Genomic DNA, 14,602 nt, shown 5'->3' on the forward strand with positions numbered 1-14,602 from the left:
GGAGCTCCCCCCCCACCCCTCCCCCCCATCCCCGCCCGCCCGCACGGCGCTAGCCAGCTAGCCACCCATGCTAACGACACACCGCGCTAAACTCAACTCCTCTCGACGTTGTCCTGTTTTGGTTTTAGTTTTCAACAGGGTTTCTTGGTTTTGTTTTTTGGGGTTTAAGTGTTTTTCCATCTCACCGAACTTCTACAGCAAACAAGAACTCTCCGGGTCTCCTCACGTCCTTCTATTCAGCCGCCATTCCATTCCACCAGCTCTGCACTTTTCTCTCTCTCTTTCTCTCTCTATCTCTCTCTTTCTCTGTCTCTCTCTCTCTCCACCCCCCCCCCCCCCCTGCTCTATCTGTCTGCCTCCATCCCTCCTTCAGAGATTGGCAGACTGGGAACATTGTAACAGATGTGGAGTCTCGAGACTGGGCCATCTGAACTATGACCTGTTACGAGATGGGAGCCGGTGTGTATGTGTCTCAGCGGAGAGTGTGTCTCCATTGTGGGGGGGGGGGGGTGTCCACACACACACTGTACCCACACAGAGGGACTGACAGACTCTGACCAGGTACAGCTCAACCCTCCCCACCCCCCACCGCCCTGTGAAAGACTACTGAGGGATGGAAGATGCATCCACCTCCATGCCCCGCGCCCCGACCCCCACCCTCGTTCAACCCCCTCTCCCTTTGATGACGACACACATCGCACCAAACATGCATTTTCTTTCACACCTGAAGGGTCATTTACACATACATGAAAGCCGTTAATGTGTAACAGGCGGACAGCGCCACATGTTTCATGCTCATTTGCCCCTCCTCTCCTTTCTTTTGACTGTGCTTTTGTTCACAGTTCAATGCAACATGACGATTGTAATTTATGTGGAGCTGTGCTCTCTCTGTCTCTCTCTCTCTCTCTCTCTCTCTCTCTGTTTATCTATATCGCTCTGTCTCGCAATCATTTTTCCTCGTTGCTAAGTTTAGAGCTCACTGTTGTGTAGATGGGTATGGATATCTTAATGGAGAGAAAAAAAATCCGATGTTGCTTTACGCAGAGACTTTATGAAAACGTGATTGGCATTCAACCGTAGCTCTCTCTTTCTCTTTCTCTTTCTCTCTTTGTCTGTCTCTTTCCAGTTAGCATTATGTGTAGGAGAGGAACAAGAATTATTGTCATGTGATTTAGATACCAGATGGTCAAAGGCATGATGGTGTGTGTGTGTTCCTGAATCCACTTGACCTTTTCATTTCATGTCAATCAGGGCTAATATTTCTGTCGTCAGCCCATAGTGCATGATGACTCATACTCATGCGTGTGTGGGTTTTGTCACACTGTGTTTCCTTAACTTGTGACACGTTTGTGCGTGTGTGTGTGCTTCTTGCTTCTTTAATCTGTTCAAACCCATGTAAGAACTGAAGTACAAGATGGTCAACAAGCCTCTAAGCCTGTCTCACAGTTATGACATTTACACACGCATACACACACACTAAAACACACACACACACACACACACAGCAGCCTTCTCATGGGTGGAGTGTGCTTAGTCACAGGACGGCCTGTCTTTTCCACACTGATTGATGTGTGGCGAAAGCAAGCGGGGGGGGGGGGGGGGAGGTTGAAGTGAGCGATGAGAGCGCTTTGATATTTACCGGGCGGCTTCCTAAAATGTCAGCTGGAATGCGAAATGTCTGAAGACATTTTGTTGGACTTTTTTCGCTTCACACCACTCCATCCTTACCCCGTCCCACAGCCTTGCAGTCGAAGAGAGTACCTGGAGTAGCCTAAATGTTTTTTCTGCGTCTGTAGAGATGGTACCGGATGCCAGAGACGACCTGACTTTGGGCATCTTCAAGTCCTTCACTTCCTGACTGTCGTGTGCTGACACCGGGCTGCAAATGTCACAGGATAGCTGCTAATTAGCCTGACATTTGAACAGATTGTCAGTAGATGCACATGCAGATGAACGCGTCGAACCTCCCGCCCCGCTCTGGCATTTGTCACTTGCAGTCCTGAAGGGCTGGTAGATATGACAGGGCGGAAGTCGGAAACACAACCAACCAATCAGCCCAGGCAGAGGCTCCAGGTGTACACCCCTGGGAATCAAACCTCGGTTTTGGATGCGTCATGAACCTCTTGAGCCTGCGTTAGCCCCGCCGAGCTGAAGCCTAAGTAAGATTTATTTGTTTGAGTTGGACGGTGTGTTTAATCCATCACATTGCTAAGCACCTTGTTTTTTGTATTATATTGATGGCGTGCGTGTGTGTGTGTGGCATGCGTGAAACTCCAGCAGTTAGTCACCATCTGGTATCTGATCATGCAAAAAGTAAAATCCTATTGGTCCTCTCTGCTTTTGGTTAAGGTAGTCATTTCAGGGTTGTTTGTAGGTGTTCTCTTGAACTGAGAGGAGAAAACTGTAAAAGTTATTATAAGACAAAATATCTCCAAATTGGGTGTTTGCCGGTTTAAAGAGAATCATTTTGTGATATAGTTTAGATTGGTAGTTTGCAGACACTAACTGGGTGAATTGATTCTGTTGTATTATATCTGCATGTGATAAGTGATTGGTAGCTAGCTCTCTTTTTTTCAAGAAAAGTAAGAAAATAGCAGGGGGGAAACAAACAGAAAATGCTTCTCTTATCTCGTTTTTTCAGTTCTGTACGTAATTATTTTCCTTTCAATGTCCTAAAAATGTCACGTTGTGTTCAATGAATGTTTGTGTTTTAATTTATTTGTGGTTTGCCAAAATGAAGATTTTGAAGCATGTCGCAGGTATTGTCACAGAAAAAGACAAAAAAAAAAAATCCTAACTAAGAATGATATGTATCTGTATCTGATGGGTGTTTTTGGGGGGACATTCAGGGACCACGTCAAGAACGATTAGACAGTGTGTCATAACGCCTCAAGACCCTCCAGGGAGCATGTCCTCCACAGGAGCAGAAGTGGGAGGGATTTGACTGGATGGATTGGAAATCCTCTGTGCCCTGGCTATTTCCTGGTCTCCAGAGTGACATCATGACTGTCCTATACCCATACTTCTAGTTCTGGTTCTGGCAACTAAATGGTCCTGGATAGGGGTTCCTCTTAGACACAGATATCTGGTCAGATTTCACCTAGCCCTAACCTTATTCACAATGGGCCAACAGACACGTAAAACAGACCAGAGATCCGTTTCTAAGGGAAACCTCCGTCCAAACTCTGTACGAGACTGTCGGGTTAAGACCAAGGTCGAAAAGTGAAAGGTCGATGCAAGACCAAACAGGAATGTGCAATAAAAGTTACGGCTTATTGAAACCCTGCTGAGCGCAACTTGTCTTTCTTCTCGCCTGCTTCTGAAGGGAATAATTGCACGTGATGTCAGCAGCCCAGATAGGATAGCACACACTCACAGCATATGCAAGGATACACTTACATAGTCATCTATTGTCTTTGGCCATGCTCTAGTTTCAGTACAACCATGGTGTCTGTTTCCACGCTACCTCCAGCGGCAGTCATACACTCACGTCTGACACATGACTCATCCCTGTCCCCTGCTCTGCACTGAAGAGGAAGAGGAGAGGCATCACAGTACAGAATGGACTCTTGCTTGGAGCATGCTGGGAAATTGTAATCCAGAAACATTCGCTGCTGACGTCAGCTGGCGCACTCAGGTCTCGAGTGTGCGTATGGGTGTGTATTTGCATTCTAGGTATCATCCTACTAACACACTCCGTCTCAAGTGTGTGTGTATGTCACGATTTGCATTCTAGGGATCATCTTGCTAACACTGTCTGTCTCAAGTGTGTGTGTACGTGTGTGTGTGTGTATGTGTGTGTATGTGTGCGTGTATTTGCATTCAAGGGATTATCTTGCTAACACTGTCTCAAGTGTGTGTGTGTCTGTATTCTGGGGATCATCCTGCCTGATTGTGAAAGTATGGCTATAGTGAAAACTTTGGGCAGGGAGAGATGAGTGCGAGGTAAAGTGTTTATGATTATTGTTACTATTGTTATTATAACCGTCTAACTTATTATTTGTTATTCCCAGCAAAACATGCTCAACGCTCAAATTTCAAGGGCCTTGGTGAGGATTCCTTTAACACGCAGGGATTGTCACATAAAAAGAGAAAAAAAATCCTAACTAAGAATGATATGTATCTGTATCTGATGTTTTTGGGGGGACATTCAGGGACCACGTCAAGAACGATTGACAAGACCCTCCAGGGAGCATGTCCTACACAGGAGCAGAAGTGGGAGGGATTTGACTGGATGGATTGGAAATCCTCTGTGCCCTGGCTATTTCCTGGTCTCCAGAGTGACATCATGACTGTCCTATACCCACAGTGCTTGGACAACAAGATGACGTCATCCTCTTGTTGTTGAACCATATGCCTCCATAGGGATGAGTACACACCGACACACACACACCCCAGACACACACACACACCCAGTCACCCAGACACACCCACCCACCCAGACACACACACACCCAGTCACCCAGACACACCCACCCACCCAGACACACACACACCCAGTCACCCAGACACACACACACCCAGTCAGACACAAACATCAGTTGATGCATCCAGTCTTCTGGAGGCTCTTATCCATGCGGGTCCTCCGTCATGTTGGCCTCTGAGAGCGTGTTGAGTTCAGTGTTAAGAGCTGGAGTGTGCTGGGCCAAACACTGCAGGCTGGAGACCAGGAGTGGAACGACTCACCAGCACTCTGATAAATACATCATTTATTGTCTTCAAGCTGTATTGGCTGCTGCTGGGCTATAGTGTCTGTATCACCTGCCTCTATGGTGTCCCTGGTGCGTGTCTTTGTTTGTGTGTGTGTCTTTCAATGCCTAACAAGCTCTTTTGCCTGTCAATTTGTCACGCACCCAAGACTTTTCAACTCTGATGTTGTTGCACCATGCAAACACACACACACACTTTACGATTGTCATGGTGGAAAGCAGTCCTAATTGATCCCTGAGCCCTGGTATGTTCTTTCCCTGTCACCTCTTTTCCAAGAAAGAGAGAGAGAGATGGAGAGAGGGAGATAGACAGCAAGCAGACAACACCGAAATAGGTTTGTTTTTCAATGGTACCCTGCAGGCGAGAACTACCCAGAGACAAAAACACATTGCGAGAGGAGAGGAAGGAGAGAGAACATGGCAGGTTAAGTGTGTGTGTGTGTGTGTGTGTGTGTGTGTGAGTGAGTGAGTGAGTGAGTGAGTGAGTGTGTGTGTGTGTGTGTGTGAGAGTGTGTGTGTGTGTGTGTGTGTGCAAGTACTGTCTGTGTGAGACAGAGACAGAAAAAGGGGGGGCCGAAAGTAAGGGACCAAAGCCATCCTCCACCTCATAATCTGAATAAAATCAACTCCAGTAGAAGTTATTTGATTTGCAGTTTAATGCTGAGGCTCACTCTATCCGGATGGAATTTTCCAGAATCCTTCAGTTGGTGGTGAGTAACGTCAAGAGCTAAGTTAAGAATGCTCACTAAAAATATGAAACGCCCACGTGTAGAAGACTTGTGTGTTTTTTTCCCAGCAAGGGAAACATGATATTTATTGGGTGACAGGATTGTTTCAGACTGAGAGACAGTTTGACAGCCAGTGGCCCAGAAAACACCAGGGATCAGGAATGTAAAAACCTACTGTTAAATAATGTATACGTCTTCTCCTCATTGTTCCAGTCTGCAACGCCGACAGAGCTCTCTCCAATCAGTTACCGCATCCCATCCAACCTTTCTTTCTATATTTGTTTATATACTATACCAGATACAGTATGATGAAACGTGTTCTTGCGATGTTTGTGTTTTCTGGAATTGGAAGTACAGTACTGTTGGAGAACTGGAGCATTCTCTCTACACGTCATTCATTATACATGTGCTGCATCTGTGTCCACTAAAAGTATTGCTTTGCCTGGACATATTATGTTGAAATATTAATGTTTCTTTGTACTGATCCATCTTTGGGATTTGGTGTTTTTGTGTGCGGAAGGGAGAGAGGGAGAGAGAGAAACAGGGTGGGAGAGAGAGACAGAGAGAGAGAGACAGGGTGGGAGAGACAGAGAGAGAGAGAGAGACAGAGAGAGAGAGAGAGAGAGAGAGAGAGAGAGAGAGAGAGAGAGAGAGAGAGAGAGAGAGAGAGAGAGAGAGAGAGAGAGAGAGAGCGAGAGAAAGAGGAAAAGACAGAGGAAATGAGAGACAGATGGAGAAAGAGAAATAACAAAAGGCATACATTTTTTGAGTGTTGGAGGGAGATGACGATACTGTAGGGTGCTGGGTTGTCCCATCCGACTGCAGTTGTCTGTTACGTAAGACCTGGCTCGCTGCTGGAGAGAACAGTAGGCGGACTGGAGAGCTCCCCTGCCTCTCCCCATCTCTGTCTCCCTTGCTCGCTCTCACTCAGCATCAATGCCAGGCCAAGCAGACTGGGACACTATAAATATTTGAAATGGCACAGTGCACGTGGGAAAAAATTATTTATAGACACATTTTCAATGCTTTCAGAAGCCTCGCCGTGTATGCGTGTTTGTGTGACTGTGTGTGTGTGAGAGAATAAGCAAGAGTGTGTGTGTGTGTGTGTGTATGTGGGTGAGAGACAGCGAGAGAGAGGGAGAGAGAGAGAGAGAAAGAGAGATTGAGAATGTCAAGAGAGGGAAGTAGAGATTCATTGAGAAAGGGACAGAGAGAGGGAGATAAAGAGGAGAGGAGAAGGAAGTGATGGAGATTCATTCCCCTCCTCCCCTCCCTCTTCTGCATCTTTCCTTCTCTCTGGGCACTGGGGATGTTCCTCAAGGTGATCCCTCTCTTCCCTCACTCCCAGGAGAGACAGGTGATTTACAACACCCTGCATAGCTGAGGGTGTGGAAGGAGAGAGGGAGAGAGAGGAGAGAGAAAAACAAAAGATACATCCTCATGCATCCTGCAACATGACACATTCCATTGAAAATGAAAACCATCGCTATAATTATATATCATATGTTTTAATTGTTTGTTCAAGATCTGTGCTGATTAAGTTCTCTGATGTGTGTTACGTAATAAATACAATGGGTTGTCCCTTCACTGTGGACTGCTTTGGCAACATTGCCCAAGCCTGAACATTCATCCCAATAAAGCATCATGGATTGAGTTGAGACTTAGAGAAAGAGACAGAGGAATACAGAGGGAGACAGATAGAGAGACAGTGAGAGATAGACCGAGAGAGAAAGAGTGAAACAGAGAAACAGAGAGACGGAGACAGAGCGAGAGAGAGAGACAGAGAGAGAAAGAGAAAGAGAGACAGAGGGAGACAAAGAGAGAGAGAGAATTCTGTCTGGTGTTATCTGTGTACAGAGGGAGAAGATAGGAGATGTTGTCATGCACAGCACACACACACTCTCCCACCATGGCATGCACAGACACGTGAGGGCTCGCAGCTTCACACACATGCTGGCGGCCAAACAGACCAAACAGCCTGGCTTCCGTGAGGCTTAATGTTTACAACTGACAGGATTATCATGTCACACATTCAGATGTGCATACTGTCCACACATGTTCGTTCGTTCGGTCGAAAGCACGCAAACACACACGCAAACACATATAGAGGAAGGCTATGCAGACATGTCGAGGGTAGCCCCAGATCGAAGACGTCACCTGATCTATCTCTGCCTATCTCTGTCTCTCTGCCTCTCTGCCTCTCTCTCTCACGTGCCTAAGTGGAATCTGGTATCTGATACCTCTTGCCTGGTTAGTTCCTGTTTTTTTTAACAGGTTGTGAATATTTGGGTCAGCCTCTCTCCCTCACACACACACCCACAGTTGGAAGATCATATTTGCCCCTGACCTCTATCTAATGTTAACCTTGGATTGCCCTGTATCACAGATAATGTCATGATAAAGTGCTTGGACCTATTCATGTCACAGTAGGAGCCCTGCCTTCCAATGGATAGAGGATTCTAAGTTAGAGTCAGTTGAATTAGTTTGAAACCGCTCCTTAAATTCAACCCCAGGAGTGTTCATTTTGCTTGTTGAGTTTGCTTGTGAGATGGACCTATGTAAAACACTCCCGGTGTTAAACTTACACTGAAAGTAGTTGCGTAGCGGTTCTTCATTTCTTGTGATGCCTGCATAATTGTCTCTTCTCTGCACGTTGTATTCAAGATCCTGTTGTTACACCATCTGGTAAGAGACTGCATCATCCGGTGTGTGATATTATGCACTTCTGCAATTGAACTGTCATTCTAAGACTGTAGTCGATGGAGATCTCATTATTAAAGAAGTATTATTGTAGTATTATTTTTTGATTGACCATGCATTCAATGGATCACTACTGGTGCGACATGTCATGCACCACCCACTTTTTGAAAATGGCAACCTGTCCCCCTCACTTTTTATGAAGAAAATTATATTTGCACGATATTTATCCTCAATCATTCAAAAAAACTGTCCCACCCACATTTGAAAATTAACTTATGCCCTTGAGTTTAGGGAACTCTATTCCCTGTCAGAGATAAATACAGATTGATCCAAAACACACTGCATCGTCACTTATTTGTTTAAAAAAATCTCTCATTGATGTAGCCGTGGTATAAAAGCAAAAAAGCCTAATAAAGCACTTGGGACGTGTAGTAAACAACATGGGCTGGGATAAGCCACACCCTCTCATGGTTTATCGCTTTAGTATTCAAAACGTTTGCTATGATGCTCCAAAGCTCATGTACCTGTTTCTTTTGATCATACTTGAGATGCCTACATAACTAGATTTAAGATATATATTTATCCAGCATTTGAAGTATTTATTGACAATAATAAATGTTTTCATTTGGAGTGGTATGGCTTGTTGCAGTGATCTTTTCTGTGGATTTTAACACCTTTAAACGTCAGTTTGAAGAAATATACAGGAGTTGCATTGGAGGGATTCAGATTACAGGCCATGTCATACAATTATCAGGTTGTTGATGTTTGACATTCTTTTTCAGTGGATAGTGTTGGATTCTATAATTTCTGATGAAAAATAGAACCATGGGATGGAGGACTGATTAGAATGAATAAATATGACAATGGATCTGTTCTATGTCTTTATGACATCATTGTGCTGTAGAGAGGAAAATCATCTGTGGTGACATTTTCAAGACATTGCAGAAAAGACATATTCAAGACATTGCAGAAGAACATTGAAAAGACATAAAGTAAGAATGAAATGCCTTTTCTTTTGTACATTTTGTCCTTCTAAGGTTAAGATTCATATTTATGTATTTGTAAAATGTTTCAAACATTGGTAACATTCCAATGTGTTTTCTGTTCCTTTCCAATAGTTTCTCTTTCAGAAAGTGTAAAAGCTAAAGACTTACAAATTGTGAAGTTTAGCCTAGCCTGTGTTAAGTTAAGTGTACAATTCTTTTCTCAAGAACACAACATGAATCCTTGGCCTGATCGTCATTCAGCCGTATCCAATTATCTCAAAGTAAGCAGCAACACTTGTTTCTATTATGCTTGAAAAATTATAAATATCATGTGATACTTGTGTGTCAAGTTCAACTGGGTCAGTACTGACAAAACACAACACCTTTCCCCTTACCAAGCCAGAATGCTACAGGCCAACACCTTTCCCCTTACCAAGCCAGAATGCTACAGGCCAACACCTTTCCCCTTACTATGCCAGAATGCCACAGGTTATAATTGTCATATTATTTCAGAGAATAGCTGAGCTGAAAAATGAGAACATCAAACTCAAACTCGGAATTTACCAGCTTGAGAAGGACTCCCAGAGTGTGACGTGGGTGAGTGTTAACTGCACTCCTGCACACCTGACACTTTCTCTGGGGTTTACCTGTGCTACCTCTGAGAAACTGCAAACATGTCTAGCCAGTTCAACTGTTTAGAAACACAGTCTATAACCGACTCTTTTTGTTTTTTTGTCAACCTCCAGGAACAAATTGACGAGTGCCTTGCAACCTTCACCCCTCTCCTGGAGTGTTCAGAGAGGATCTTGACATGTGGTAGCCCTGTGCAGACGCACCTGAAGAACTTCAAAGATCTTCTGGTGCTGATGTCCACAACCTTAATCAATCGGCCCATGCTACAAGGTAAGTGTACATTTGCATCTAAGTGGAAAACAGGAAGGAATTACTAAGTGTGAGTTCAGTGATTCGAATGTGGTGTCTTGACTAACAGGCAAAGGGAAAGTTGCAGCCTCTGACGCCGGTGATTGCATAGATAGCCACCAAGCTCCACAGGGCGAACTGAAAAGGTGAGTTATTTACTTAAAGGCAACCTACTATTCAGAATAGCCATCCCCATCCAACACACGTTCATGTGATGATGAAGATGATGATGATGTTGATAGTGTATGTGCTACATGGTATTTCATCATCCACGGACCGGTCTCTCCATGCAGTGTGAAGCCTGAGGTGCCTGGAGAGACACAGAAGAGCTCCTGGAGATCCCCTGTCGTCCAGAAGAGCAACGCTGGGCCTCTCAACGCCTCAACGCCCTCTCCTCTCCTCGGTGTCTCGGGGAGTCCGGAGAGTGTGGGCCTGCGGGGTCTGGAGGATGACGTAAACGAGCTGGCGTTGCAGCTGGAGGCCAAGCTGGTGTTGAGCTCCCCTGTCCTGGAGGAGGAGAGGGAGGAGGAGAACAGGACTCTGTGTTCAGCCGCCTCTCCAGCAGCCCCTGAAGCTGGAGTCAGAGAGCTGGCAGTGAGGACTGAGGACAAGCCTCGGCAGAGATGCTCCCTGACGGAGAGAGCAGGGGCCTCCTCCACCTCCACCTCTGCTCTCAAAGGCTCTGGACGAGCCACTCGGAACTGTGGATGGGGTGAGAACGAAATAGCCAACAGTTCGTTTTCAGATCCAGTAGTAGTTCTCCACATACTGTACACTGTGGTGCTTGCGCTGTGAAAGCGAAATCAACGTTTCGTGAATGTTGTGGTTGTAGATGTGAAGGACCTAACCGCCCAGCTAAAACGTACATCTTTGACATCCGGATTCACAATTGATCTTGGGGCTGGCCCTTCTGCTACAGCTAAACAGGTACATTCTAAGTATAATCTCATCTAATGCTCTGGGATGATTTACCCTTTCAATTTACATTCTGTAAAGACACATATACGTCCTAAATGATCCTCTTCTTGAACAGGCCAACACTGGTGCTACCACATGCAGTACAATCTCTACTCTAGTGAGTGAGCTGTGTGTGGAGTCCAATACCCCAGTTCCTCCTGTGAGGGCTGCCAGCCCTGCTCCACCTGTGGGTGTTCCTGAGGAGGCTGGAAGACTGAATGGACTCTCCCCAAGGCAGGACAGGAAGACAGGGAGCTGCTGCTCCTCCAGCCCTGTCTTCCAGAAGAGCAACGCTGGGCCTCTCAACGCCTCAACGCCCTCTCCTCTCCTCGGTGTCTCGGGGAGTCCGGAGAGTGTGGGCCTGCGGGGTCTGGAGGATGACGTAAACGAGCTGGCGTTGCAGCTGGAGGCCAAGCTGGTGTTGAGCTCCCCTGTCCTGCAGGAGGAGAGGGAGGAGGAGAACAGGACTCTGTGTTCAGCCGCCTCTCCAGCAGCCCCTGAAGCTGGAGTCAGAGAGCTGGCAGTGAGGACTGAGGACAAGCCTCGGCAGAGATGCTCCCTGACGGAGAGAGCAGGGGCCTCCTCCACCTCCACCTCTGCTCTCAAAGGCTCTGGACGAGCCACTCGGAACTGTGGATGGGGTGAGAACAAAACGACACGAGCTGTCACCTGTTCTCGACTGTTGCCTTTTCACTTTCACCTAAATAGCCCTCCTTCCAGACTATAAGGATTAGGCCAATGGCAATGTCGGTTGTAAAAGTTAAACAACATAGATTTTGTGTTTGTAGAGGTGAAGGACCTCACCGCCCGGCTCAAACTAACATCCGTGAGTGCCAGCTTTTCCATTATTCTGGATGCCGGCCTGTCTCCCTCAACAAAACAGGTACATCCTACATTGAAATTCAAAACATCCTAGTCTGGACTAACTGGAACACCCTTTCAGTTTTGTTGTTGTTGTGCGAAGACAAGCCATGAGCTCTCCCTGGGGTGTTCTCAGCAGGCAGAAGCTAAAGCTGCCATGACCTTGGCTCTCCCCGCCCCCCCTGAGGGTGTTCCTGCCCGGGCACGTGGAGTGAGCAGCCTCCTATCTCCGAGCGGCGGACGAGCACCAGAGCTGGAGGCCAAGCCTGGGGGGCAGGGCAGAACCTCCATCCCGAGGAAGGACGCGGAGACGGAGCGCTCCTCCTCGTCCTCCCCTGCTCTCAGAGGCTCCCGGCGGGCCACCCAGACCAGTGCATGGGGTGAGAACCCAACAGCACGAGCAACAATCTCAGTTTTCTTTCAGGGCCATCGGGGCTTTTAGCATCGTATGGCAGCAGTTCTAACCAGGAGTCCCACCTGTCTCTCATTCCAGATGTGAAGGACCTTAAAGTGAACTTCAACCTGCCCTCATTGAGCTCGAGCTTCACCATTGACCTGGGAGCTGCCCCATCGGCCACGGTAACGTTTCAGTCAACAGTCTACTATCATTCATTCAGGCTCACTGTTCTGTTTTCACAGCAACAAAAGGAACACCCTCTGTGGTTCTCTGTAGGTTCTCTGACATGTTCTTTCATTGGTTTTGCCTTCTCAAGGAAGGGCTGAAAGCGGCCCGCTTTTAAACCGCAGTCTACCTCTTCCAACCACATATTGACTGCAGTGGTTGCCCACCCTTGTTGACATGGATTTTTACCATCTGCACCATATTTGAGGATTGTCAAACTTTATCAAAAGCTCCCAAACCTCTGGCACAATCATTAGTGTTGCAACTTGCAACACAGTGGCCAATTTGACCTGCTGGACCTCACATCCCATGATGCAGCAGCCTGGACCTAAATAGATGGGCCATCTGAATCTTTTAATATTTGCTCATACACTGACCTTCAATGGTTTTCTTTTTGATCAAATTCCCTCTTCCTTTCGCACACATACGCACACGTGAACACACATCTCACCTTCCGTTACTTTTGGTTTGTAACAATAAAATATATTTGAATAGATCCTTGACCACTCCTCCTTTTTTCTCAGCACACCCCGCCACTCTCCCTTTCCCTCCCCTCCCCTCCGTCATCATCCTCCTCTTCTTCCTCATCTCCACGAAGGCTTCTCAGGGGGTGGAGAGGAAGGGATCTTCTATTTGAATTTACCTCTGATCCCATGATGCCTTGTTCAATCGTTATTATCAATCATTATGATCATTATTATCAATCCTCAATCATCAACAAATGGATACTGTCACTGCGTCTTGAAAAGGTATTTTGTATTTGTCGTGCAGCTCGTCAGCCAGCATTTCGTTCATATAAAGAAGACCCAGTGGTCTTCCAGCTGGCCAGGGTCAAGAACGTCACCACAACACAGGAATAAGATGCTAACAGCAAAGGTGCTAAAGATAGATAGATATATATCTATTTTGTATACTGGAGGAGTGCACAACACCACTCTTCCTCTCCTCTTGTCCACTTCTCGTTCTCTCTTGCTTTTCTCCTCTGCCTGCCTCCTCTGTTTTTCCTGGTCAGGCAACAGCAGCCGGTCTGACTGCTAATGAAGAGAAACAGTTGTCACACAAAGTCATGGCTGTGTGTGAGACTCGGAGAGGAAACTCAAGAGAGAGACTATGACAAGAGAGAGGGCGAGAGAGATAGGGAGAGAGAGAGAGAGAGATGCAGGCTCTCTCTTCCCTCGGTCTGTTTCGTCTCTGTTACTAGGCAACACCTGCAGGCATGTGCTAAATAAAGCCTTGCACCAGGCCCTCCCCCTCCTCCCCCTCCTCCCCCTCCTCCCCCTCCTCCCCCTCCTCCCCCTCCTCCCCCTCCTCCCTCTCCGACCTCTTTCACCCATTTACTCCCCCCCCTCATTCACCACATGCTTCTCTCCATCCTTCCCCTCCTGGCCCTTGCCCCCTCCCTCTTTCCCATTCCTTCTTACACATCATTTTCTTATGCTATGCCTCCCTCCTTCATTCCTCCTTGTCTTCCCGGGTCTCCAAACTGGTCGTGTAGTAGACTCCCTCATTAGTAGCACCAACCCTGAACCCACACAGCAGCCTGCACTCACAAATGCAATCACTCATGCGTGCACAGGCTCACACACACACACACACGGGGCCACTGTCCCTCACCTGCCTTGTACCCTGAACTCAGAACATATTTACATTGAGCTACAGCTTCCTCTCAAGTGATTTGTCATTGTCAATGAGAGAGAAGGAGAGAGGGGGAGAGAGAGAGAGAGAGAGAGAGAGAGAGAGGGAGGAAGGGAGGGACAGAGAGAGGGAGAGAGAGAGAGAGAGAGAGAGAGAGAGAGAGAGGGAGGGAGAGGGATGGTAAGGGATTTAAAAGGTAAGGAATTTAAAAGTAAATAACACTCTTACTCTTACTGAGATTTATAATTAAAGGATGTGAATGATAGAAATGATAGTCTGTTGCGAAATTTTACCCATTCTTTAAAAGTGACTCGGCTGTAACAGTGGCACAGCAGTGGCATTCGAGATCAAAAGGTGTTTAAAGTTTAAAATCCAAATGAATTATATTCAAAGGCAAAGGCAGTGTGATACGTACCCCATGTTGAACTAATATGAAAAACACAAATTCACTGGAAAATGAGCTAAACCTGTGAAATGGGCAAT

The 14,602-nt window shown here is 46.6% G+C and overlaps 1 protein-coding gene across 1 annotated transcript; it reads left to right on the top strand.

Annotated features, from left to right (window-relative positions):
• Positions 1-9,084: 9,084 nt before the first annotated feature.
• On the top strand, positions 9,085-12,886 carry LOC146295187 (uncharacterized). The gene is made up of 12 exons (XM_084696375.1): positions 9,085-9,129; positions 9,349-9,404; positions 9,637-9,720; positions 9,870-10,026; positions 10,115-10,190; positions 10,338-10,756; positions 10,877-10,971; positions 11,078-11,642; positions 11,790-11,884; positions 11,999-12,242; positions 12,356-12,441; positions 12,576-12,886. The coding sequence occupies exons 2-12, from the start codon at positions 9,357-9,359 to the stop codon at positions 12,600-12,602; spliced, it is 1,896 nt and encodes a 631-aa protein (XP_084552501.1). The 5' UTR covers positions 9,085-9,129; positions 9,349-9,356; the 3' UTR covers positions 12,603-12,886.
• Positions 12,887-14,602: the final 1,716 nt, after the last annotated feature.

Source organism: Hypomesus nipponensis, chromosome 4 (assembly GCF_054491055.1).
Source record: "Hypomesus nipponensis isolate SF chromosome 4, ASM5449105v1, whole genome shotgun sequence".
NCBI lineage: Eukaryota > Metazoa > Chordata > Actinopteri > Osmeriformes > Osmeridae > Hypomesus > Hypomesus nipponensis.